This window comes from Peromyscus maniculatus, chromosome 15 (genome assembly GCF_049852395.1).
Source record: "Peromyscus maniculatus bairdii isolate BWxNUB_F1_BW_parent chromosome 15, HU_Pman_BW_mat_3.1, whole genome shotgun sequence".
Classification (NCBI taxonomy): Eukaryota; Metazoa; Chordata; class Mammalia; order Rodentia; family Cricetidae; genus Peromyscus; species Peromyscus maniculatus.
In genome coordinates this window covers 30,461,702-30,487,556 of record NC_134866.1, presented here as the reverse complement: position 1 = coordinate 30,487,556, position 25,855 = coordinate 30,461,702, and the positions used below count along the sequence as shown (strand labels likewise).

At 42.1% G+C, this 25,855-nt stretch overlaps 2 protein-coding genes and 1 long non-coding RNA gene across 7 annotated transcripts in view; 2 read left to right on the top strand and 1 right to left on the bottom strand.

Annotated features, from left to right (window-relative positions):
- Ranbp3l (RAN binding protein 3 like) overlaps positions 1–15,927 on the top strand; it is a 50,050-nt gene extending 34,123 nt beyond the window's left edge. Inside the window, exons 8-15 of one of the 2 annotated variants that reach the window (XM_006994715.4) lie at positions 566–666; positions 2,027–2,111; positions 6,717–6,819; positions 7,358–7,482; positions 8,859–8,979; positions 10,660–10,802; positions 12,970–13,150; positions 15,006–15,927. In XM_006994715.4, the coding sequence (XP_006994777.1) occupies positions 566–666; positions 2,027–2,111; positions 6,717–6,819; positions 7,358–7,482; positions 8,859–8,979; positions 10,660–10,802; positions 12,970–13,150; positions 15,006–15,049 (903 nt within the window). In that variant the 3' untranslated portion in view covers positions 15,050–15,927. The remainder of the gene's footprint in view (positions 1–565; positions 667–2,026; positions 2,112–6,716; positions 6,820–7,357; positions 7,483–8,858; positions 8,980–10,659; positions 10,803–12,969; positions 13,151–15,005) is intronic. The other variant, XM_042261448.2, reaches the window with a different exon arrangement.
- LOC121822728 (uncharacterized) lies at positions 4,851–13,135 on the bottom strand. Its single transcript, XR_006063926.2, has 2 exons — positions 10,537–13,135; positions 4,851–6,627 (listed from the first exon to the last, which is right to left on the bottom strand). It is a non-coding gene; the product is annotated as an uncharacterized LOC121822728 (long non-coding RNA).
- Positions 15,928–21,028: 5,101 nt separating the features above from the next.
- Nadk2 (NAD kinase 2, mitochondrial) overlaps positions 21,029–25,855 on the top strand; it is a 42,841-nt gene continuing 38,014 nt past the window's right edge. For 2 of the 4 annotated variants that reach the window (XM_076551800.1, XM_042261449.2), the window contains exon 1: positions 21,050–21,435. In XM_076551800.1, the coding sequence (XP_076407915.1) occupies positions 21,178–21,435 (258 nt within the window). In that variant the 5' untranslated portion in view covers positions 21,050–21,177. Of the gene's footprint in view, positions 21,436–25,855 lie in introns of all 4 variants that reach the window. The other 2 variants (XM_076551801.1, XM_076551799.1) reach the window with 2 other exon arrangements.

Below are 25,855 nucleotides of genomic sequence, written 5' to 3'. Positions count from 1 at the left end.
TTATAACATTATTATATAAAACTATAACGTGTAGTTATAGTTATATTTCTTCCTTTTATAAATCTTATCTGTGTTGGTAGATGCATGTATGTGCATTTGGAAGCCAGAGAACACTGGGTGGCTGTGGTAGCGAAACTCTTAGGGTACTCCCAGGGACTGAACAGCCCTGAAAAGTCCCCCACTAATCCAGAAGTAATCATTAAGCCCGAATGGATAAAGTAGGTAAAATTTACAAAAGGCAACAAGTTTGTGAGTAGTATAATGAAATAGGCCATCTCTGAAATCAAAGACTTGCACTTAATGTTACTTCCATTTGGTTGTGTGAGAACTTGGGTGAGTTCTCCAAGTTCTTTCTGCCGGTTGCCTCATCTGTAAACTGTGGGCAGCAGGAGTAAAGAGTGCCCTGAGCCGTGAAGATCACGTGAGACGAGGCACGTGAAGGGCTGGGGGCGTGTCCCAACGCAGGAAGCTTTTAACATGTGCGACTATAACTGGTTTCTGTCTGATGTTTCTAGACAGAGCAAGTCTAACGACCCTTCAGATGGATTTCTTCTCCTTTTTTCAGGTATCCGAGGCGAACTCTAGTTTGCTAAGTGAAAATTTATCAAATGCCCGAAGTTCAGCCCAGCTGTCTACTGACCTACAAGTCTCAGAGGCAACATCAGGGTAAAATATTCAGCCTGTGTGTTCCTTCTCCAAAGTGTTTGGGACTAGAGGTGTTTCAGATTGTTTTTTTTTTTTCAGAGTTTTATAATATCTGAATACACATACTGTAATTAATATCTTTGGGATGGGACTAAATATAAATATAAAACTCATGTATACAGATTTACATACACCTTGAGTATATAATCCGAATGTAACTATATACAATATTTTTAATGATTTTGACTTTGACCCACTATATGAGGCCAGGAATTTATATCAGTGTTCAAAATGTTTCAGATTTGGGAAAGTTTGTACCTCTGATTTTCTAATTCAGGATGTTCAACCTAATGAGAAAACCAAAATGGTTCCTTTTCATTTTTGTTTTCTTTGACCATTTTAACTATTTGTACACTGTAATTTTCTGATATTGTTTGACTAAATTGACAAGATTCTCATTTGAAAGCACATCTTATATGAATGTTAGTTTAGACAGCCCTTTAGAACACGTCAGCTACTTCACCGTCATAATCACATGGGATTACCTTCATTATCTCATAGAGATAGGCTGGAATATTTCAAAAAGATATGAGTAAGCCTCAGGTACAAGTTTTCTCGCTATTAATCTTCCTTCCTTTTTTAAATGTCCTTTCCCCATCTTTCCAATCAATTTTGGTGCCATCTATGATGAATTGGCATTAATTGTTTAGATAAAGGAAAGCATCATGCATCTGTTAAGTGAAAAGTTAGTGGCTTAGTATTACTGGTGATGAAGGGATGTTTTATCTGTGAGAACACTGAAGGTGGTTGTGGACAAGCATTGACTCACGCGAGTAACCTCCACCCAGGTTGAGTACTGTGAGTTCATGGGGATGTGCTGAGGACCTTCAGTGCATCTGTCTACAAAGAGGGGGCTGCATGCTTGGTTTTCTCATCATGCAAAACATTTTAATATAAAAATCAAGTTTCTTGGAGTACAAGAATTAAGACAATGCATATTCAAGTACAATTGATAAGACGCCCTGAAGATCTTGGATTGTTCAAAGCATCATTGGCCACTTAGGACCAAGAATAACGGTTAGGGATTGTTGGAATGCAACAAGATAAGGGCTTGGGAGCCCTCCAGCTGGTCATGCAGCCCACATAGTAAATGGCATAAGGTCATCCATACAGGCCAACTCCAACGTCATAACAGTAAGCAACAATATTCTGAATATTACCCTGGACGTCTTTAGCTCATGTTTTTCCTTCACTTCTCATTCATTTCATCTCAACAAAGCAGTATGTTTATGTTTGAACCACCTGTTTATTTTGCCTGCTAAGGCTTAAAGTGGCTTCTCCCACACATTAAAAATACCAAATACTTATTTCTGTTTCATAGGTGCCAGCCAAAGGAAGATACGTGTTCTTTTAAAAGCTGCAGTTCTGACTTTGTTTTTGGAGAAAACATGGTAGAAAGAGTTTTGGTAAGATTTTGATAAATTATCTAGAGGAACTGTCCTTTCACATTTCTCAAGGCAAATTAATTAGTGTTCAGTTCAAGAATACTTCCTAGTTCTGGGTTAAAAGTCACAATTTCTTTCTTTAACTACAAAAGGTTTCTGGGAAGTATGTCCCAGCTGTTTGAATAATTGATGTGAAGCCCATAGAGTAGTGGTTCTCAGCCTTCTTAATGCTGCGACCCTTTGATACACTCCCTCATGTTGTGGTGACCCCCAGCTATAACATTATTTTGTTGCTACTTCATAATTGTGATTTTGTTACTGTTAAGAATTGTAATGTAAATACCTGTGTTTTCTAATGGTCTTAGATGACGCCTGTGAAAGGGTCATTTAATCCCCAAGGGGTTGCAACCCACAGGTTGAGAACCACTGCCCGAGAGGAAGGAAACTGTACGATCATTTCATTATTACCGATGTGAAGTGTCAAACAGTTCTTTGCCTTGTGTTAAGCCTAAATTACTCATTGAACTTTCAGAAACACGCAGCTGTTAGATGATAAGCTTAATGAGTAATATTTTAATAGAGTGTTTTCAGCATTGCTTTTCTTTAATTTTTAAAAATTGTTTGACAGTTATATGTAGTTTTTGTCATTTACACACAGTCTCTCTCTCTCTCTCTCTCTCTCTCTCTCTCTCTCTCTCTCTCTCTTTCATCTTCCTCCCTTTCATGCTGGAGCTGTTCTCAACAAGTTCCCATCCTGCTGTTCATGTCTTCCTTTTCTGTGTGGCCTACTGAATGAGTTCCTTGCCTGAGCATGAGTGGGAGGTTATTTACTGGATCAAGGGCAACTTCTCAGTGGCTGCCCCACTGAACAAATGTCACCCTGTCGAAGATAATAAATCAATATGCTCTTATTAACCACAGCTAAACCTTTACTTTGAAAAACATTATTATAATCATTTGCATTTTAAGAGAAAAATCTAGGTGCTTTACTTGTCTAGGAAACAGGTGAAAACTTCCAACTGCTATTCTGCCATTTATGTTTAATTCCCCTGCTGCTGCTGGGCCTTGCCCAGAACTTTGATTTTTTTAAGGCAGCATTACTGTAAAGCAAGGAGCAGTAGAGCAAAGTGAAAGCCTTGGCATGCCCGCACATTGTCATGAATCACAGGGTTTTCCAGCCTTTGCTTAAACTAGAGTGATATCTGAACTTGGCATGAGGGGATTGTCTTAGGGTTACCTGTTACATGGGGCAGGTCAGTGAAGTGGCAGAGATTTCTATGATCAAAGAACACGATGAATATGTCTGAAAATGTCACAATGTCACAGCGAGGGGCTGGGGAGAGGTGGCTCAGTGGGTATGACCGCTTGCCGTGCAAGTGCAGGAATCTGTGTTGGAATCTGCAGCGCCCCTGTTAAAACCAGCTTAGCTAAAATGGCAGGTTTCTGGGCTAGTGAACGACCCTGCTTCCAGGGAAGAAGGCAGAGAGCCATAGAGGAAGATGCCAATGACATCCTCCTCTCGCCTCTGCATGCCTGCGCACCATGGATGAACACACCTGCATAATCACATGTGCACATATACCATGCATGCACAATACACACACACACACACACACACACACACACACACACAGAGAGAGAGAGAGAGAGAGAGAGAGAGAGAGAGAATGCCACAATGAAATGCATTATTTTGTACAATTAGCATATGCTAATAAAAATGAAAAGAAAAAAATTCTCAAAGCTAGTTGATTTCAGTATTTTTAGAGCTCTCCTGAGTCAGGTTTTTTTTTGGATCTTGCTTGTTGTAGACACACCTCAGGACTGTCCCTAATTCTAAGGTTAGCTCTGTTGCTTTTTAGCTTAAAGTACCCTTCTGTCACTGCCAAGAAGGTCAGGTCCACCTGGAGTGCGGGTCCAGGCCTCTCATTCTAGCACTGGGAGGCTGAGGTAGAAGGGTAGACAGTTCGAGGCCAGCGAGCACTGAACAGTGAGACCATCTCAGACTATCAAAAAACAAAACAAAACGATGGGCAACTCCACCAACAGCGGAGATAGTGACCCACATCTTTGGATCAGAACTGGAGTGCACCAAGCAAGCTCCAGGGCAAAGCATCTAGGCAGGTTTTTTTTTTCCCCCCTAAGTTTGACACTTGGGTAGTCATGGGCTCTGTAGGATGCCAGGCACAATTAAGATGCTTTCCATATTCACAAGATGCCCTTTAACATGCACTTAACCAACCACATACCATGTTCCTACGGTACACGAGGTCCTGAGTTCACATACTGATGACCTTGTTGCTTACACAGTTTTCACTCTTAGTTGCCTAAAGTAATTTTAGGCACATTTGGTTTGATTTCTACACAATAAGTGGACGTTGTCTGCAGAATGTAGACTTTTTAAAATGATGACATGAAAGCAGAGGGAGCACTATTTGGGAGGAGGAAGGGGGCCAGTGGGAGGGGAGGAGTGTAGCTGGAGTTTTCTCCAGTTCTGCCTGGTCCACAGTCAGGACAAATCTCTCTCACCTGCCAGTCCCACAGCCACTTTGACCCAACCGAGTAAACACATAGAGACTTATATTGTTTAAACTGTTTGGTCTAATGGCTCAGGCTTCTAGCTATCCAGTTCTTACATCTTAAATTAATCCATTTCTATAAATCTATACCTTGCCACGTGGCTCGTGGCTTACCGGCATCTTCACATGCTGCTTGTCATGGCGGCGGCTGGCAGTGTCTCCTCCCACCTTCCTGTTCTCTCAATTCTCCTCTCTGTTAGTCCTGCCTATACTTCCTGCCTGGCCACTGGCCAATCAGTGTTTTATTTATTGACCAATCAGAGCATTTGACATACAGACCATCCCCCAGCAGAGGAGGAGGGATGGAGGAGAGTAAAGGGGCAAAAGACAATACAATATATGTATAAAGATGCCATAATGAGTCCTATTAGCTTGTATGCTTGTGTTAAGTAAGAGGAAAGTTGTTCTCTCTCTCTCTCTCTCTCTCTCTCTCTCTCTCTCTCTCTCTCTCTCTCTCTCTCTGCGTGTGTGTGTGTGTGTGTGTGTGTGTGTGTGTGTGTGTGTGTGTGTGTTCTGTGTGTCAGGTGTGTATGCATGTGCATGCACATGCCACGCATGTACATTTGGAGGCCACGGGCCCTTTCTTACTACTCTCCAGTTTATTCCTGTGAGACTGGGTCTCACTGACCCTGCAGCTTACTGGACTAGGCTGGTTGCCGAGTTCCTGTCTCTACCTGCCTCCGACTCCCAGTGCTGGGGTTATATGCCCATGTGGCCATACTTAGCTTTATGTGTGGGCTGGTCATTTGTCCTGAAGTCTGTACAATAACCCTCATCACCCACTGAGCCATCTCCCAGCACCCCTTTCGGGGAGCCGTCAAGTAAGATCTTGTATCATTAGGCCAGAAATGCTATGGGTGAGGTCAAGGGTCAAGTCATTCTAATGTACAGCTAGGTTTGGAATCCACCTGAGTAGTTATGCAAAGCTGAAGCAGACAATGCTCTAAGAGAGGCTTACAGTGTAGTAAGGGAGACAGAGAGAAACCCGTGAGAACAAACTGCAGTCGGGGCCACGGAGGTTTGGTGTGAGTTAACACTTGTCAATATGTCATACAGACATCTTTGATGCGGCTTTATAAAAAGGACTGGAGCTTCCCATTTCTCTCAGAGAGGATGTCCCAAGGATCCTGGGAACAATCCACATAGTTTGTGTGTTTCCTCTAATTAATCTTGTGAGCCTATGGCCTTGTGATACGGGAGGTCAAAGTGCATTCCCGACTTGAGCTTTGAGAATGAGTCACTAATCTTGCCGAGCTGGCGTTTCTATTTTCTTAAACCGAAAATGATTCGTCTTTGCCTCGTTTCAGGGACTACACTGATCTCCCACTAGATGACACGGCAGAATCTTGGGTTCACAAAGGCACTGTTCCACGTTCACTGCTCTGCAAGGGGAGCACACACGGCCACGAGCAGCACAGTTGTTAATCTTTTCCATACAGGCTTTTATGGCATTAGATCTGCAGAGCCTTGGAAGTGACTGTTGGGGGGCTAGAGATGCCACCAAGCCTGGTGACCTGAGTTTGGTCTCAGGGACCACGTGGTGAAAGAAGAAACCGGATTCCTGCAAATTGCTCTCTAACCTTTACACACTTGGCATGCACATGCTACACACACACACACACACACACACACACACACACACACACACAATGACTTGCAAACAGTCATGTCGGAGGAGTCATTAGGATTCCTTCTGTTCTCTGAGATATCTAGCAGAGTTTTCTTTTCCGGGAAGTAGACAGCAATAGTGAATCTCTGGGATCACTGAAAAACACCGGACGCGAAGAGAACGGCTGCTACTCCAGCTTTTCTTCTTTCTTTAAAACCAGACCCATCTGGACAGGCTGGGATAAGTGAGCTCTGGTGTTTGAGGTTAGAACCAACGCTTCCTGACTGTAGCCCAGTTCTCTGTTGAGTGCAGAGGAGCCCGAAACAAAAACACAGTCGCCCTTTCTTGTGTGCTGTGTTGAAAAAGAAAATCTTTTGGTTTTTGGCTTATTGCAAATATCTAGGCATAAAGATTAAACAATATAAATTTCCCCCCACTTAGGGCACTCAAAGGCTCACCCAGCCTCCACTTCAAAACCATTCATATGCCAAGGAAAAAACATTCAAATCTGTTCTGAAATTTCCTACTGCTGCTTCAGATCCAAGTAAGAATCGTTTCACTCGTAAATCGTCTAACTTCACCGTCTCCTATTGTTTTTATGTGTATGGCTGGTTTGCATGCATGTATGTCAGCGGACCACATGTGTGCCTGGTGCCTAAAAAGAGGCCAGAAGAGGACATCGGATCCTCTGGGAATGAGCAACCATCGTGTAGGTGCTGGGAACTGAAGCTGGGTCCTCTGGAATGGCAGCCAGTGCTCTTAACCACTGACCTATCTTTCCAGCCCCTGTTCTCCTATTTTTAATGACATTTACCTAATGTCCACACAATTTTAAAAGCCTACAATCCAGTATTTAAATTGTTTTGGGTAAGAATTAAAACATATAATTAGGTTTTAATATAGACTTTAAAATTATTGACTTAGTACTATGGAAGAGTAAATTAGGTGGTTTTTAACCTATTCAAACAGTTCGACTTTTCAATATAAGGTAAAAAGGAGTATTAGCAAGGGTAGCACACAACCTTCACGGCAGAGGAAACAAAGTCTTACCTATTTTTCTTCCTGCTTTCTCTTTGGGACAGGCTCTATTAAAACTGTATCCCTAATTGAATCAGCGGCTGCTTTTTCCTCCAAACCATCACAAAAATGCTTGCTCGAGAAAATTGATGTCATAATAGGAGATGAAACGGAACATAATGTGCTAAAGGTTTGTATGCTATGTATCATAGAGACTAAAAGTATTATATAGACTAAAGCCAACATCAGCAGAGACATCTTCAGAAATAGTTAGAAATAGAATTTCAGGAAGACTAAGTTGCTTGAATAAAAACTATTTGAGGCTTGTAAAACCTCATTGTTAAACTAAGGTAGTGTTATCTTCTTGAACTGTGTGTGTGTGTGTGTGTGTGTGTGTGTGTGTGTGTGTGTGTGTGTGTGTGTTTACAACCACTCATTCTAGTTCTCCAAGAAGAAAGAGGCAATGACTCTAAGTTTAGGATCTTCTTGCTTTAGCCCCCATCTTCTGGGGCTCATATAAACAGGCTAGGATTCTGTCTTCAAGTAACTTCAGACTTCCATTTTACACTTCTCATGTCTGTTCTCACAAGCAGTGCCATTACTATGATCAACTCTACTAATACTGAAAGGTGATTTGCTTTCAGGTTAAGACAAAAAGCTTTTTTTTGTTATTGTTTTTGTTTATTAAAGTGTAGACTTTTGCATAAATCAAGAACTTCAGGTGTGCACTGTATCTGATTTGGGGCTGAGTGGGGTCAGGTACGATCTGTAATCTCACTGTTTAAAGGCACCAATCCCCCTTTGCCCTCCTCTATCTTCTCCCACACTCTTTCCACTCCCCCTTATTTCCACTATGACCTAAGGATACTTCTATTCTATATAAGTGCATCTCAAGGCATAATTTTGGCCTAATTGAAGTAACTCCTAGGGGTCAGTCCCTAGTGCACTGCATTTTCATTCGAACGTACAGATGACTTATGTATGGAAGTATTTAATAACTAGCAACCATTATATTTCCACAAGGGACTCCATGCTATCATATCACAACTCTCCATCTCCATGTGCTGTGTTTGAAATATTTTAGCATGCAAATCCATGATTCATTTATTTAGAATAACATTATGTGGCCAAAATAATATCAAGTTTAATGCAGAAGTTGGCATATAGAGACATATTAAGTAAGAAAGTAGCAAGTATACATGGTATCCTATAGTTTTAGAAAATGATGAGAACATGTATGTATTGGTACAAACATCTCTGAAAGAATAAATAAATTCTTTATTATTAGTGGCCACGCATTGTAGAAGTGGAAAATAGAGAGCAAGGGTTGGGAGCCCTTTTCAAAAGTTCACTCTACGCTGTTAGTTTCATATTTTTTTGCAGTTTGAACTATTCAGAGATTGCATGTCCTTGCAAGTTAAATAAGTCTCAAGTTCTAGTTCATTCATCATTAACAGAGATTAATTTAGTACAAGACAAGCCAGATATAATAGTGTTAGGGCAGAAGGAAGAATTCAATCTGTAAAAGTTTCAATGTGTCTGACATTTTAAACAATTGTCATTTAGATCAACTGCAAGATATTTGTATTCACCAAGATAACACAATCCTGGACTGAAAGAGGCAGAGGGACTCTGAGGCTGAACGACATAGGGAGCAGTGGCTGCGGGACACTGCAGTCAAGACTGAGTAAGGACGATGTTGTCAAGTAAGCCACGGCTCTCAGGGCGAAACGTCTCGTGGAGATGCACGCTGCTTTCTGTAGACGCATCGTAAAACACACCAGTCAATCGGGTGATGGGAAACAATACTTCTAACGTACTCTAGGGGATTGCCATTTTATATTTTTGGTGGTGAGCCTAGCCTTTAACGGCTGAGCCATCTCTCCAGCCCGGGGATTGCCATTTTAAGGACGCTCCCAATCAGACAGCACGGGTTCCAACTTTTCCTCCACCACTGACTAGCAACCCCAAAGAAATGGCTTGATTACGAATTCAAACGTGAATGGCTGTGGTCTGTGGCCTTTTCGGTGTTGGTGAGAATTCACTGAGATGCTATAACTCAAGGGTTTTTGAGTAACTCTGAAAATCTGATGAGATGCTGTGTGGCAAGCGGCTGTGCCAACGCTAAGCACACACCTGAATAGTGATGTCATTAGTATGGGAAGGGGTTTAAAGCAAATCGCTTTGCAACGTTTAAAGTTTCAGGAAAAGAAACAGCTGACACGTCATGTATCCTCCTTGGCATCCAAACACAGTGTGGAGCTGGGATGAAGGGTCACTTTCTGAGGAGATAAGTGTGTAACTATTGCGTCCTGCAGCAAGGGGGTGATGAGAAGCTGGGGAAAGATTTCAGATGTTTGGCATTCAAATGGGCACACCGGACTTTGTTCAGGGGCCCAGACTGCACCTGAGCAAGGGCAGAGGGCTGGTGCGGTGAATTCTCTTGCCAGATGGTTCTGAGAAGTCAAAGTCTTGAAGGAAACTACACACAGGATCTGGATCTGGGGCGTATGAGGACCTGCTGAGTTTCAAATGTCAAGCATAAACAATGCAAAGGGATAGAATTCAGATCAAAAGGCCAAGAACAGGGTTCTCAGCTTTGTAATGGAAAGACAGGTTGCCAAATAATGCCACCGAGGCAGCACTGGCTGTTCTGGTTTAATTCTACTGTTCGCCAGAAAAAAAAAGATCAAGACCAAAATTTCCAAACACCTTTACTGTTGTTGTTATTATGTGGTAATATGGGCTCACTACAGAAAGCAGCAAATAAGTCAACCAGAGATACAATAGTATCAGGATCTATTTTCGAGATACAGTCTGTTAACAATGCATTCTGTGGATGCCATTCTCTGTACACTCTATGTAGACTGTACAGTTTGTGGTTCGCGGTGCTATACTGATCTGGCATTTTTTACATAGTATTCCAGGATCATCTTCCCATATGAGTATCTTTCTTCAGTACCGTTAATGGATTTTTAGTGTTCTCTCTATTGGTTGAGCTGTAATTGATCTGATTCAACATTTTGAACACGAACACTGTTTGTTCTTTTTTTCATTGTAAACATTCCTTAGATAATCTCCATGTCAGCAGGTCTTCAAAGAAGCCCTTTAAGTTTAATCATTTAAAAATTCTAGAAAAAATAGAATTCTAACACTGAAACTAAAGTAAGTTATTAGATCAACTCTCTCTAGCGTAAGACTCAATTTTAAAACCGAGTTATCATCTAGCCAAATGACCACTCACCAGTGAAAGAAAACGCAGCTTGAAAAACAACCGCGGGATTAACTCCTCCTTCAGAGACGTTGATCTTTTTCTCAGGTTAAGGCATCATGAACTCTAATCTGACTTGTTATCTTCTCATCACAGTCATGCACAACCAAGGCAATCTGAGGCTGGTCCTCAACAGCAGACTCTGGACTCAAATGAAGGTTCAAAGAGCAAATCACAAAAACTTGCAAATCACTGCGACTGATTTAGAAGGCAATGGTATAAAGGTATTTTTAATTCAGGTAAGTTACAGATTTCAGTGATGCGGGGGTCAGCCTACTAATACAATAATTAGCTTCTTGCAACTCCTAATTCCTTTTTTGCATTTTTGCTATAATCATCTGCATGACTGGCAAAGAAATCAGCAGCTCATTATGGTTATTGACAGTGTAATGTGGCCTAACATCTATTTAAACTGACACCAAAGCCAATATGAATCAGGTGGTCCTCATTCTAAGACATTCAGATGTTACTACCTATCATTCCCTTTACTACGGCAATCATGTCAACAAGCTTATGAGTTCCCAGTGACGACATTGTCAAAATGGCTCCTAGGAGGTCAGCAGAATCTTAACCAGCCGCTTAACGCCGTTACTCAGATAGAGGAGGCTTTGTGAGCACAGCAAAGGAGCCAGTGAGGAATGGAAAAGCACAGGGCCAGCATGTTACAACCAGTCCAACAGCAAATTCCAATTCTGAACATGAGAAAATCTCCAGGGAAACGGATGGAGGATTCCTGTTCCCTGCAGCAGGAATGCCTGACCTCAAATACAAGATACAGACACAAGAGAGCTGCCCCAAACAAAGCCTTCTTCCCGCCACCCCCAGCTTCCTACCCGCAACTGGGTTTTTCCATAGTCTGAGACCTGGAGGACTTGAAAAGATATGAGTACACAAATGATATTGGAGTAGTTAATAATATAAGTAGATAGACTTCTACTAAATAACCAAGAAAAAATTGGTATGTGATAAAACTCCCAAATTTTATTAACTTAAAGTGCTTTGTCAGGGGTAAGTGACCTTTTGAGTATTAAAGTGTTAGGAAAAGTTCAATCAGCAGCAATACCAAAACAAACAAACAAACAAACAAAACAAAAAACAAGAATCAAAAGAACAACAAAACCCCCCAAACAAACAAATAAACAACAACAACAAAAACCTAAGAGTAAGATGATAACTCCTCTTTATCATTTAAGGACATAATACTCCACCCCACTGGCTTTTAAATTGTGGTACATTCGCAAGTGACCAACAAAGGAAATACAATACAGACCATCTGTTGTGATCACTATCAACATTTTAGTCTTACACAAATAGGTTAAGCATCCCAGATTTAAAAATTTGAAATCCAAAATGCTCCCAACTCCAACATTTTTTGAGTTTCAACATGGAAATTTCCACATCTTTGTATGATTGGGTCCCAGCCAACACCCAGGCACACTAAAATATTGTAAAAAATTTCCTATAGGCTATGTATAGATGAAGCATAAATACATTCTTTGGTTAGATTTGGGCTACACCCACAAAAGATCTTATTATGTATGTGTAAATATTACAAAATCAGGAAAAGCTAAATGTGTACATATCCATACATATGTGCCATTGTACAATTATATGACCTCCAAATCACTTAGCTTTCATTAAACTGACTTACATGCAAAATGAAGGCAACAATAATATACTTTATAAAACTGCTGAGATTAAACAGTTAAAATGATGACAAAACAGTAATTTTTTAATGTAAATGAGTGCTTTACGGTTGTAACATAGACATGTCCCTTTCTTTTTCTCAGCTATAGGTTTCTCTTTTGTAAAGGGAAGAGGGATGAGTATATGTGTACTACTCGTTTTTGCTAATGTAGATGAATACAAACACAACAGCCAGTGCTGTACCAGTATTCAGCTACGCTGCCAGCATTTTTATTTTATTGACAACCAAAACTTAGCTTGGAGAAGTTTTGAGAAGTGTGATGTCTGAAAATGTCACCGATTCCTCGGGAGCTTTGCTTCTCCACAAAGCTGTGTGGGTCGGAGGGTGGATAAGCAAAGTGATGGGAAGAAGCTGTAGGGCTTTCCTCTAGGTCTACGCTGTTCTACAGCAGAAGGTAGCCAAGTAAGAATCATCTTAACGGTTTCACTTCAAACAGGATTCTTCAATTACAAAATTGCATTTGCTTAATTTAAAAAATGCATGGATTGACATCTCATAACATTACTTCACTTTGGGATACAATTTGGTGTAAAATGAATCAGCTTTACTTTTGAACATGTTGGGCTACTGGCATTTATTTACTTTCCAGATTTATGTAGTACAATTCCTTCCTTTATAAACAGTGAGAGAGAAAGAGGTAAACATGGCTACATTTATCCATTACTTATAGTCTTAACAACTTAACTTTTCTCACAAAGGCCAGTGCCAAAGACATAGGCTATCTGTACGCAGCAATACATCACCGTCTTGTTGCCCTTCGAAGCCTCAGGAAGCAGGCCGAGGGTGATCCAGCTGAAAGCCCGTCAGACACAGTCCTCCAGCAGTTCAGCTGTGATGAGGATGAGGATGACTTCATACAAGTCACTAAAAATGGATCAGGTAAATAATTCTTGTTAGGTCAGAAGCCTAAAAGCAGTATCGCAATCATAGTCCAGAATAATGAATAGGCCTTTGGGTCATAAAAATGGCTGCTTTAAGTGAGTGGTGGTAGGAGCCTGGCTGTTTGTAGGTTGGAAATGTCTTCTATGAAGGGCCTTCAAGTCGGCCTCCCTGTGACCAAATGACCCTTAGGTCATTTGCCTATAAATTCCATAAAAGACTTCATTCACAATTTCAAGTATTACATTGCCATCTTGAAAGTAACCACTACTGACTCATTTTCTCATGTTCCAGTCTATTACTGGCTATAACTAGAGGAAATAGAAATGTATGCCATGGGGATCCAGGTAAATCTAGTTTTAAGTCCTGAACATCATATTTATTCCTACTTTGGAATTTGACTGCTTAGAAAAACACCTAAATGGTATAAGTATTATCCTGCAAGGTCCTTTTTTGACTAGGGCAAAAATGACTACTTTTTCAAATTGGGTCAGGATTCACAAATGAACTAAGGCTGAAACAGAACCGGCAGTAAAATGAAATTTAGATTTTACTGTTTGTCCCGCTGTGTGGATTTAAAGGTGACACCCTGATATTATTGGCAGGGGGCAGTGCCAAAGACCTAGTAAGCACAGCTGTGTTCTGTGGATGTGGCTATTCTAACAGAGTCATCTAGTCACTTTCAGTGACAGCTTCACTTACCCCAAATTCTGTCTATGGGGACTTGACAATATAAAATGATAATGTGTGAGCATTTCCCACTTTCAATCATTGTAAAATCTTAAAGCTGCTTTAATCATACAGAATCTTAAAAAATGATCAAAGAACATATAAAACAGGATGGAAGGCTTTGCTTTTAACATTAAAATTTTTTAATTGAAAGGAAAATTCTACCGTGTGGGCAGATTCGGTTGCTTGACTCAATGAGCCAGAGAACTACAGGCGTATGGTTTTCTACTTTACACAAATCTATTGAGCACAAGGTTTATGATTCTCCAAATTAAAAGAAACGAAGAAGTAAATTATCTTTCATATTACTGTTTGAATTGTCCACAATAAAGTGGATTCGATTAGAAAATGCCAACTTAGAGATGAGATGGCAAAATTTAATCAATGAGACACAGTAATGAAACTTTTTAAGAAAGGGTTGATATGCAACCCTCTTCCCGTTAAATGAATGGAAAGAATATAAGGCAACTGTCAATCACAGGCCCCTCCTTCTGCTCTTGCTTCCCACACAGCACCTTCCTCAGGAAGTTATGGAAGTCATAAAATGCCTGTTTGGACTTTGTGGTCCATGAATTAAATAACGTTTTGTCAGAAAATATCATCTTTAAAATTATTAGGGACATTGTTGTTAGGACGGCTCAGCAGAGAAAGCATGTGTCAAGAAAACCTCAGTTTGAGCCCCAGAACCCACATAAAGTGGAAGGAGATACCCAATAGCACACAGTTATCCTCTGGCCTCCATACGCATGCCTTAGCACACGTGTGCTCCCCCATCTCTCTCTCTCTCTCTCTCTCTCTCTCTCTCTCTCTCTCTCTCTCTCTCTCTCTCTCACACACACACACACACACACACACACACACACACACACACACACACGATAATGGTGATGATAAACCCAAAGGCTGCAAAAAAAAAAAAAAAAGAGTACACACGTGCTAAAACGAACCACACTTGATATAGGGTGGGAATGAAAATTATTATCAATATTTTCTAACATTATTTAAACATATATAAAACATACTTTTATCTTTCATTTCCTTATCACTAAGCTATTCATGTTTATCTGTATTTGATATTAAGTCTAAATATGATGTTATGTAATGACATATTTTACATTTACCACAGATCCTTCAAGATGGAACCACAGACAGTCAGTTGTCTGTTCATAGCACTCTCGATTGTAAACATGACATCTACAGAAACTGGTCACTCTACTGAAATGCCAGACTGTCTTGAAGATTCTACACATACTTTGAAGAGTTTTTTTTTTTAATTAAAGAAATACAACTTCTTGTAATTAAAAGTTATGTTTTACTTTAAATTTTGATTATTGTGGATAGAATTTAAGAAATGAACTTCAGAAGATAAAAATTCATCATTCTGTGGATTAATCTAGAATAGGATTTGATAACTAATTTGGACTATTCATCATGTTGATGGGTATAATAATTAAAAGTACAAATTGTTGGTTTTTGATAAATATCTCACTAAAGTATTTTATTCATACACTGTCTGGCTATAGGAAAAATATTTTACTAAATTTACAGCCATATCTTTAAAAATATTATAACTGTAAGGCATTTCATTAAATCATGTTTATCTTCTGAGAAATGTATATTACACTTATACTTTGAGTTTCCTAATACATATATTCAAGTAGAAATTCTTTTACAAAAGTGTCCATTTTTGGACTTGTATCCATTGCATCTTATATATTATGCTCACAGTCAGCCCACAAATGTTGGGGAATAATTGAACAAAATGTAATATATTATGTATGTGTCAAAAATACAAAAGCCAAATATCAATGTGCTTTATTTATGTGGTTGTCATTAATAGTCTAGTAGGTGTGGCTATGTAGAAGCCCTTTTATAGCAAATGTATCATATATAGCCAATGACTCTCAAATTCCCTAATTTTGGTATAGTAATTTCAATAATTTTTTAGCAGATATGCTTATGCCCTTTTGATATTTCAGAGATACTTTATGACTCACATATGAATATCGGTCTCAGTACTTAGGGCCATATTTTATTTTGTTAGTATCCCATGATGGGATAAAGATTCAGGATCCTAAAAAGTTTCCGAATGCGTTCTGAACCCTGACATACTTGTAACGAGGGTGTAATTTCACAAATTGCTACACTGAAGAAAATATTCTTTGGAAGTATACACCTGAATATATATTTTAAAAGTTAACATTGCTTAACTGCCTTCATAAATACAAGAGCATTGCATGCACATATTTATTAAGCAAACCTCTGCTCAAATCTCAGAGTTTAGCATACGGCAGCTGAATAAGCTCTTTTAGAGTACGATTTAAGTAATATGTTCAGAAGAAAAGAGACAAGGAATACTGAAGAGAAAGAGACAGTATCAGAGGAAGGAGTTAATACAGATAATTAAGATTACTTCTTTCTCCTCTACCATCATTCCTGAAAGTAACTCTGGTGCAGAACACACTCAGTGGATAATTCTTTCTAGGAACATAACATAATCAGGAGGCAGCACTGGTTCACCTATAAGACCCTAACTTTGTGGGAACGCTGTATTTATAGGATAATTGTTAAAGTGAAGCAGAGAACAGAGCCCTCCTTCATTTCTTGGCATGTTTCTTCTTGTTCCAAAACTGGAATGAAAACGAAGCAATATTTTTTCCCGGGTCCCAACTGTTTTAATATAGTTAAATCTACTCTGATTTTCTTTGGTTTTCTGTGCAGATGGTAAAGGAGAAACAGACTTATTTGTGGCCTATACAGAAATGCCAGGAGACCCCCAAGTACGTTAGAAGCAGAGGCAGTGAAAACTTCAGGATCATGAAATGATGACAAAGAGCAGAAACATGAAAAGAAAGATCATCTAGTCTCTCTCTGCTTTTCTAAAACCTTTATCTCCTTTCAATTGGAAATAATAAATTATACAATAATACCTTTTTCTTAAGTTATTCAGATAGGTGATTGCTAATCCTACATCCTGGATTTCCATATGAGCTATTTTTATTAAGATCTGATTAACTAGTCTCCAAATATATCACATATGTATTTTATATTGAGTTACATATCTTAAATTAAGATTATCTAATCATTCTCTTTCAGTAGTATTTATTTCAATTGCTTAGCTTAATAATGAATCATTAAAATGTTTTATGTTACAAAATATTATTTTACATCCTTTATTAGTTACTTTTAGTTGCTGTGATAAGGTATCAAAATCAAGGGGGCTCACAGAAGGGAGATTTATTTGGGTTTACAGCTCCAGAGGGAGAATCCATATGGTGGGGAAGCAGTGAGCAGGGAGCCAGAGCAGGAAGCTGAGATCACTTCTTCACCCACCTGCAGAAAGTAGAATGAACCGGAAATGGGACCAGGCTATCCACTCTCAAAGCCCAACTCCAGTGACATAATTCCTGAACATTCTCTAACCTATCCCAGTGCAACCAACCACAGACTAAGTGTTCAAATATTTGAACCTACTGGGGACATTGCTCATTCAAACTCCCACACACATCCATTATTACCAAAGTAAGGTGCCCTTCACCCCCAATGAAAACTGTCTATACGAGTACTAGAATATATGAATGTTATAAAGAGGGGTATGGATCTTTTACAGAGTCACATGTACCTGAGTGTTACAGAGATTGGAAAGAGTACATCGTAAGGCATTTGGAAACCTCCAAACTGAAGATATCAGTGACATACAATGCTTTCATAAAATGTTAGGAACAGTAATATTTGCTTTAGACGTGGCTATCATGTAGTTGCCTGGATCATTCATTAGGAAACCACAGCCGGGCATGGCAACACACACCTTTAATCCTAGCACTTGGTAGGCAGAGGCAAGTGGATCTCTGTGAGTTCGAGGCCAACCTGGTTTACAAAGCAAGTTCCAGGACAGCCAGGATTGTCATACAGAGAAACCCTGTCTCGAAAAACCAAAACCTAAAAGAGAAAGAAAGAAAAATAGAAAGAAAGAAAACCGCATTGGCTTTGCCATGCTAAACCACTAGGATTAGAATTTGAAATTCAGTACCTTTAAATTTTCCTTTTTGTCTGAGAGGATGTGAAGCTGATACCCTGTCTAACGAATGCCAGGGGTTTTGTGTCAGATCATACCTCTCATATATACTTTATTATACTGATTGATTTTTTTAAACTGTCAGACTTGTAGTTATCAAACTGAAATATAAGAGCATATTAGAACTTCTTAGACAGTATTGTAAACTGTAGTAATGGTAGAACCATTGAAATGATTGATGGTTTAGCCTTATTAAGGTCTTGGTGGCTTGATAGGATATTCCTAGAACTTCTTAATTTCTACCTATCTAGTGGATAAAAACCATTTCACTCCGAACTTAATTTGTGTCTTTCTGATTTGTAATATGGCTGAACATCTCTTCAGGTTTATTTACTGCATGTGTTTCTTTTGAGAAAATTTTAATGATTTTGCAAAGCTAATTATGCCACCACGTCTTTTTTGTTGCTTACTAACATGTATAGCAGAAAAGCCAAGGTCCTTGGCATGGATATAACACTTTCCTCCATCTGTATCTGCAGTAATGGCTCCCAGTGTTGCCTGCTGATCACAAGTCACTAGAAATTCAGAATTGCTGCTTCACTGGGTCTCTACACATTTGTTTATACTATTTCCTCTGTAGAATTCTTTTCTCATTCTTGATGACACTAATGTTTTACCAAGTGTCAGTTCAAGACATTTCCAGGATATTTTCCCTAACTCTTATGCTGAATTAAAACCGGCTTCTCTGAATTCTTAGAAGCACTCTGTAGAATTCTATCATTGTACACTCTTCAGGCTCCTAAAGAACAAAACTCTTAATCATTTGATTTCCAGCACCCAGTAGGGTGTTCTATTCCAATATAATTTAGTGATCACTGATACGTGTTGTATATTTGAACTGAAGAGACATCCTAAAGTAAGCTACAAATAAGGATTTGAAGTTCGGGAGAATGGAATGAGCTAAAGATGGTGGAAATAGCTGAAGTCTTTTAAGGCAAAGGGGCCTAATATTTGCAGGGTCTAATTTATAGTGGACATAGGTTAGGCATTTATTCATTTCTGTGCAACTTTACAGGTAGCTGCTGTTTTATAGATGAAGAAATAGGCTCAGAAAGGTTAAGCAACCAGTCCAAGGTTCACAAAACAAATACACACTAGAGCTGGGATTTGAATCAGTCTGTGAAGGCCCAAACACTTCTTTACACAACAGTAGATGAAGGGACCAAGGAAAACGGAGTGGGGGGAGAAGTGAAAGGAAGACGGCTAGAAGAGTCGATGGTAGGAGCTACATCCCAGAGATGGGTCTAGGAAGAATCCAAGAGGGGGAACTGAGAGGTGAAGGAAACACGATTAGGGACTGGTGTGCTGAGAACCAACAGCCAAGTACTCCAGAAAGAATAGAGAGCCGGCTCTGTGCTTCCCATAACCGAGTGATTTAAGGACTACATGGTATCCTCTGAGTTTCAATCTGGCCATCTGGTTAACTCTGGAAATAAGAAAGAGTAGTGAAGAAAGCACAGGGAAATGATAAAAGGTTGGTGGTTCCCTCAACGATGGATTAGAAATGTAAGCCAACTAAGAGCCGCACCCCCCCCCCCCCCCCGCCGCCCCCGCCGCCCTATTCCCACCCTGTTCTCCACCAAAAAAAGAAAAGGTTGGCAGCATTTGATGACTGATGAACAGGTCATTCTGTCCAGAATCGATGTGCAAAGGGGAGAGAGGGAACAAGTAAACCATTGGGGCTTAGGAGGCTCTTCTCATTCTTTGAAGTTTCAAATGTCATAGACATGGGTATGCCTAAGAACTTGAGCGGAAAATCCAGCAGGGGGAGAGAGAATTCGAGATACATCTGAGAGGATGGCTTAATGAAGCAACGCTGAGGAAGAGGCAGAAGAAAGGATCCAAAGTAAGGTTTGACAAGGATAGCCCACTGGGGTGTTCCTAGCCGGAAGTGGGAGTTAATCTTCTGTGAAGTGGAGAGAAAATAATAGGTCTGACATTACAGAGGCATCCGAGTCTCCTTAGTATGAAACAGCGTGCCTGGAATCCAGAAACCACTTTCTGGGGGTGCCAGGACTGCAAAGGAGAGGGCAACAGCAAGGACCTCAGAGGCGGGTGCCACGTACTAGGACTTTTCCTTCCGAGTAACTTTCCCTTCTATTCGCAATATTCTCACGTCAGCCTAGATCTCTCTGGTTGTGTAACTGTCCCCACAGACCCTGACAGCCTCCCTTGCTCTGGCTTCCAAGACTACCCAACATTCCAAAGCCAGATCAATAGTCATCAAACACTTGCTTCTTTGTGGGCCGCCTACAGAATAAAGTGCAAAGTGCGAGCATTTTAACCTTTCAGTCTGGCCCTACCCTGTTTTCCAACCGAAATTTCTGTCTACTAGGGACACGCACCACTAGGCAAGACTCCTTCCCTCATTACCCTCCACGTTTCTCACTGACAGCACAGTCTGTCTAGGCTGCTGGTTTGGCGATCAAGAAGGACCAGGCGCCTTAGATCTCTGAGCTCGTGTTAATGCTCTGTGATCCTTCTCGCTATCTGTAATTCCTAATAAAGGGCTCGGCATCTCCTTTTGGCATTGGGACGCCCCGCCAACTTCGCCGCTTGGTGCGAGGTCAGTGTCCTCAGCTCTCACCGCAGCGATGGACACACCGGCTATTCAGCAGACACTGGTTAAAATTCACCCAAGACGAGCACGGGGCCAGGAAACTCGGCAAAAATGAAAGCACCGAGGTGGAGATGCTCAAGGACCATCTCTTTCCCGCCAGGCGCTCAAAACTCCGCCTGCACCCCCTAAGGCCGCCTCAGACCGGTTCCAGCTGGATTTCTTCGGGCAGCTCAAACGCCAAATAGAATTCCTGCCCTTTCCCAGCCGCAACCAATCCCTGCAGCCCCATCGGGCTCCCAAAGCTCCCCGAACTCTGATTAGCTGATCGGGCTGGCCTGGGGGCGGGCGCAGAGCGGACTAGAGGGTGGAGAGGGAGGTGGGGCCGGGCCCAGAGGCCACTGCGCAGGCGCAGGGAGGAAACGGATAAACAAACAAATAAACCCCACCACCCGTAGGCCAGCCCCTGCTCCCCGCCCCCTTGTCCCCCCCACCCCCACCCCACCCCCAGGTCCTCGCGGGGGCCTCCCCGGCCGCGCCAGCGTCTGGGCACGTTCCCCCCTAGTGGCGCGTCCCACGCACGTCCCCGCACTTAACCACTGCGCGCCCGGCGCGCGTGCTGGCGGCGGCGGGGAGTGTGAGCCTGCAGCCGCAGCCCCGCGGACCATGACTTGCTACCGGGGCTTCCTGCTGGGCAGCTGCCGGCGCGTGGCGGGAGGCCGGGCGGCTCTGCGGGGCTCGGGCGCGGACGGACGGCGGCCCCTGGGGCACGGGCAGCCGCGCGAGCTGGCGGGCCGTGGCAGCCCCGCCGACGGCGGCTTCCGCCCCTCGCGGGTGGTGGTGGTGGCGAAAACCACCCGCTACGAGTTCGAGCAGCAGCGGTACCGCTACGCCGAGCTCTCGGAGGAGGACCTGAAGCAGCTGGTGGGTCCTGGCAGGGGGACGGCCGGGACGGGGGAGGGGTGGCGGGGTAGGGGGGTGCAGCTGAGCCCCGCGGGGCACAGGGCACCCGCAAAAGCCCGACGGCCTCCCTCCGATTGCCTGTGTCCTCCCCCCACCCCCACCCCCAACTCGGAGCGTGGGAGATTGGCGTCCCGAGCCTTCCTTTGGAGGGGCCCCTGGAACCGGGACTTGGGAAGCCACGTGTGCCCTCGCCCCGGCCTCGGGAGCACTGACGCCGATCGCTGACAAGGTGAACCGGTGGCTTGAGGGTTGTTCGACTTGGGGACCTCTCCCCAGGCCGCCCCGAGGAAAAAAAATTCCGGTGCGCGGCTGCTGGCGGCGGAGAGAAGGCCGTGGTGCCACGGACACACCCCCTTGACGCCCGGGGACCTAGGCCTGGCCAGGGAAAGCCCTGCTGGAATGTAGTCGCTGGTCCAGGGTCTCGGGCCACTTGAAAAGCTCCCGGGACAGCGTGGCAGGAAAGTTGACCTGAGATGTGTTTTTGTGTAGGAAGGTCAGATAAGGGACAAGTAAGCAGGATAATGGGTGAAAGGAAGAGCCTGTCCCCCTGAAGTAACAGTGCCTCTGCGATACACTGTATTTGGTATATTTACTAATAGCCTTCCAGGTGTACAAAACCGGGCGTGTATGTGTGTGGGAGGGATTGAACCCAGAGTTTGAGCTTCCCCATTTTCGAAAAATTTGATTTTTGTGCTACACAGTAACTTTAGGGAAATGGGCTGTTTGTTGGCAATTTATCTAGATTCTAGGTAAATTTTTTAGATTCTAGAAAGCTCCCCATTGAACGTCTGTAATTGTTGACTCCAGGCACCCGAAGGCTTTAGAATTAATTGTATATAACCATTATTCAGTTATGTTCAAGAGTAGGTAGGCTGCCTATTCTTAAAACCTGGTGATGCTTTGTAATACCATTTGGGGGGGGGGGCGGGGGAGATATAGGAGAAACACATTGTAAATCTTCGCTTAGCTATAGCATCCTGTCAGTCTTGTTTGATTGGCAAATTGAAGGGCCGCTTGGTAGAAGGCAGTGTGCAAATTTATTGTCTCTTCCTCCCAAGTGTTTATAGAAAACATTTGCGTTATTAGAGAATATCAGCACTTTGCCTGGGGTAGTTTGTGTCATCGACTGAAATGAATGCAACGAGGGGGGATTGTTGGCCAGATGGAAGCACACGGTTTCTATTTTGGAAAAAGAGGTGTGTCCTTTTGGTTATACGCCCGACTTTGCAAGGTTCACCTTTTAGAAATTGTGAAACACCATGTATGCTTAGCCTCACACAGTTTTATCTGAGACTCTCTAGACTTAAAATGGTACGCTCGAGAAATAGACAAACAGAAGTGAACTAGTACGTTTCCAGTCCGCAGTACAGAGGGTGGGGTTGTTGCCAGGAGCTTGAGGTGCTGCTTGGTTCTGTGTGACCGAGTCCCTTTGCATTGTTCAACTTCTCTTGACCTCCTGAGTGAAATAAAACGTTTGTACTGTAATGTTAGCTTTCAAAAGTTCATTCACCTAGTTCCCGATGGGTTGGCCTAAATAGCTCCCAAGGTCCTTTCTGGAGCTGGCATTTTGAAATTATTTCAAGGACTCTTGGAAAACGGGTGGTATTGAATTGAGATTAACTTTTTTTCTTTAAATCTCTGAACTAGATCACTACTAATGAATCCTCTTAAAATGTAGGGGTAATTGGTGTCTTTAAAATCTCAAACTCCCTCTTTGAGTGGAGAAATACCTTAATACGTAGTATTTGACTGTCACTGGGTGATGCTCTTAGAATAAGACAGCTTTGAGGTATGACTGCTGGGCTGTGCAGTTTTGTGATCGACAAGAGACGGAGGCAGAATAGGGTTTTGTTGCTGCCATGTTACTGGATTTCTCCCTTACCGATAGGAGTTGGTTTTGCATTGATGTTAAGGCAGCTTTTGCAGTGAGATTGCATTAGGTGTAGCCTGGATAAGAAGAGCTGAGGAATACCAGTCTGTGTGAAGTTCTGCCATGGTATTCTGTAGAAAGTAGGAAAAGAAAGAATCTCACATTGTTTGTTATATTGTTGAGGTAGAACTCAACTGAGGTGCATGAATTGGTTGTAAAAGAAAATAACTAAGAGCTTGTTTCATGCCACTGGTACTTAGGGCTACAGTGTCCAGAACATCATGATAACATGATTGTGTATGAGAGCATTCTCTTTTGTTACATTTTTTTTTAATAGTGCAAAATAGGTCTCTATTTAGAGTACTTATTTAAAATACACACAGTAGATGCTGGCCAGAGTGTCTGTGTAGTTTTCTTTCCTGAAGCATCTGGTTTTCTGCCTTTGTAGAAAGGCAAAGAGTTACATGAAATGTCTTTTTAATTGATGAAGCCTGTACAAGGATAGGATTATATCCTTCAGCTTGGGGCAGAAGTTCACCTTTCTGTTGATCTTCCTGGTAGTATTGCATTATTTCAGTCTTGCCTTTCTTCCCATTGGTTGATTCATGCTTTATCAGAAGCTGGTGGCAGAGGCAGAGCTTTTATTAACCAGACACCTAGACAGCCACACGTTAGACTTTAGATGAAACAAAACTGATTTGGCAAGAATATTCTTGCCAAAACCACACCTTGTCAGCCAAAGAAAAGGTTTTATTTAAGATACTTAATTGTAAAATAGATAGGAAAGAAGCAGTTTCTGTCTTGCTTTCTCCCATTCTGTTGTAGCCTCAGAGGAACCATCTTTAATGGCTTCTGTTTTTAGATACAACAGGATGAAATAAGTTCACTTAATGACGCATCTCTTGGATTAAATTATTTCTGCTTATTGTCTTCATAGCTGGTTTTTAGGTGGAGATGTAATGCCTTGCTGTTGTTTCCTTTTGTTTGGGGGGAAAAAAAAGATGGGTGGCTTAGGTTTAATAACTCCTGGGCAAATAATTCTCTTCTGCATAGATGCAGTCCCCTGTGTAAGTAGTTAGCACATTAAAGAAAGTGATCTGGGGTGCTGCCAGGGCCTCTAACTGGTTACTGCCAGATCTTCCAGCCACAGGCACCAGAGCGATCTATCTAAGGGTGAACATCTGGCCTCTTGGCTCCTCTGTGTGTCAGTACCCAGAAGCTCCCTTTATCACCCAGGGAATTTACCAACGTGCAGATTCCTGAGCCTTCCCCCTCACGGTTCTGATTCCGTGTAGAGAATTCCACCCCTTTGCTTCTCTGAACCATATGCCTAAGATTACTATGGATGAATCCTAGAGATCTACAGTTTTGTTTTTTAAACCAGTTTCCTGTGTTTTCAATTGGTTCCCAGATCGTACTTGGAGAAACACTGTATTTCAGTAACCTCTTCATAGACAGGGACTCTTGTCTCCCTCTTGGACTTCATTACTTCATATTTCTAGAACTTCACATTTTGGCACTTTCCAACAGTTTCAATTTTCGTTAGGTATGCTGATTTAATTTGAACTCCTTATGGATCAGCGGCCCATTAAAACTGTTCAAAATGTAAAGCAATGCTGCAGAATCAAAGTCTTCCCTTCTTGGCGTCGCCTTTTATTCAGTGTCGGCCCCTGCAAGTGACGTGTTCATCCATGTCTTGTGTTGTGTTTCCTTTTGGAAATAGTCCCTGTGCACGAGTAAGCACAGTGAAGTGCTTTTTGCTTTTCCTTCCTTTCTTTCTTTCTTTTTGAAAAAAATTATTCTTTGTGTCTTTCACATCAGGCATCCCTGATCCCACCCATATCCCATCCCCTCTTTATCCGTACATGTTTACATGCAGGTGCTCATCACAGTCATTGGTTTGGTTTGAGGCCTCTGGTCTCTGCTGCACTATCAACACTGGGCTCTCACTGGGACTGCTCCTGGACATCCTGTTGCTGCCCTGTGTCGTGGGGATCCTGTAGTCCTGGGTCTGCAGGACTTCCCCCTCCCCCCACACACACCATGTTCCAGCAGGTCACAGTTGGGGTGGGCCAACACTTAACCCTGGTTCTGGGCCTGGGTAGTTGCAGGGTTGGTCAGCTGGCCAGCTCCCCCACCCCCATCCCCAGGCTGAGCTCTCCAGCATTGCCATGGCTAGTTTACCCCTTGCAGCCATGAGCAAGGGATGGGGCCAGTTCTTCCGCTTTCACTCCCACACCTATACCTTCAGGGCCAGCTCTACTGTGTTGTCCAGTCTAGGTGTAGGGGCCACTTTCCCAAGGGGGAGTGTCAGCTCCCGTGCCCACCACCCACCACAGGTGGCAGGGGCAGGGGGGAGTTGCTTTTTTCTATACCTCATCTCATTTTGCTCAAAGATGATAAATTATTCTGTAGCTTTTCTTTCTTTCTTTCTTTTTTTTTTTTTTAAAGATTTATTTATTTATTTATTATGTATACAGTGTTCTGCTTGCATGTATTCCTGCAGGCCAG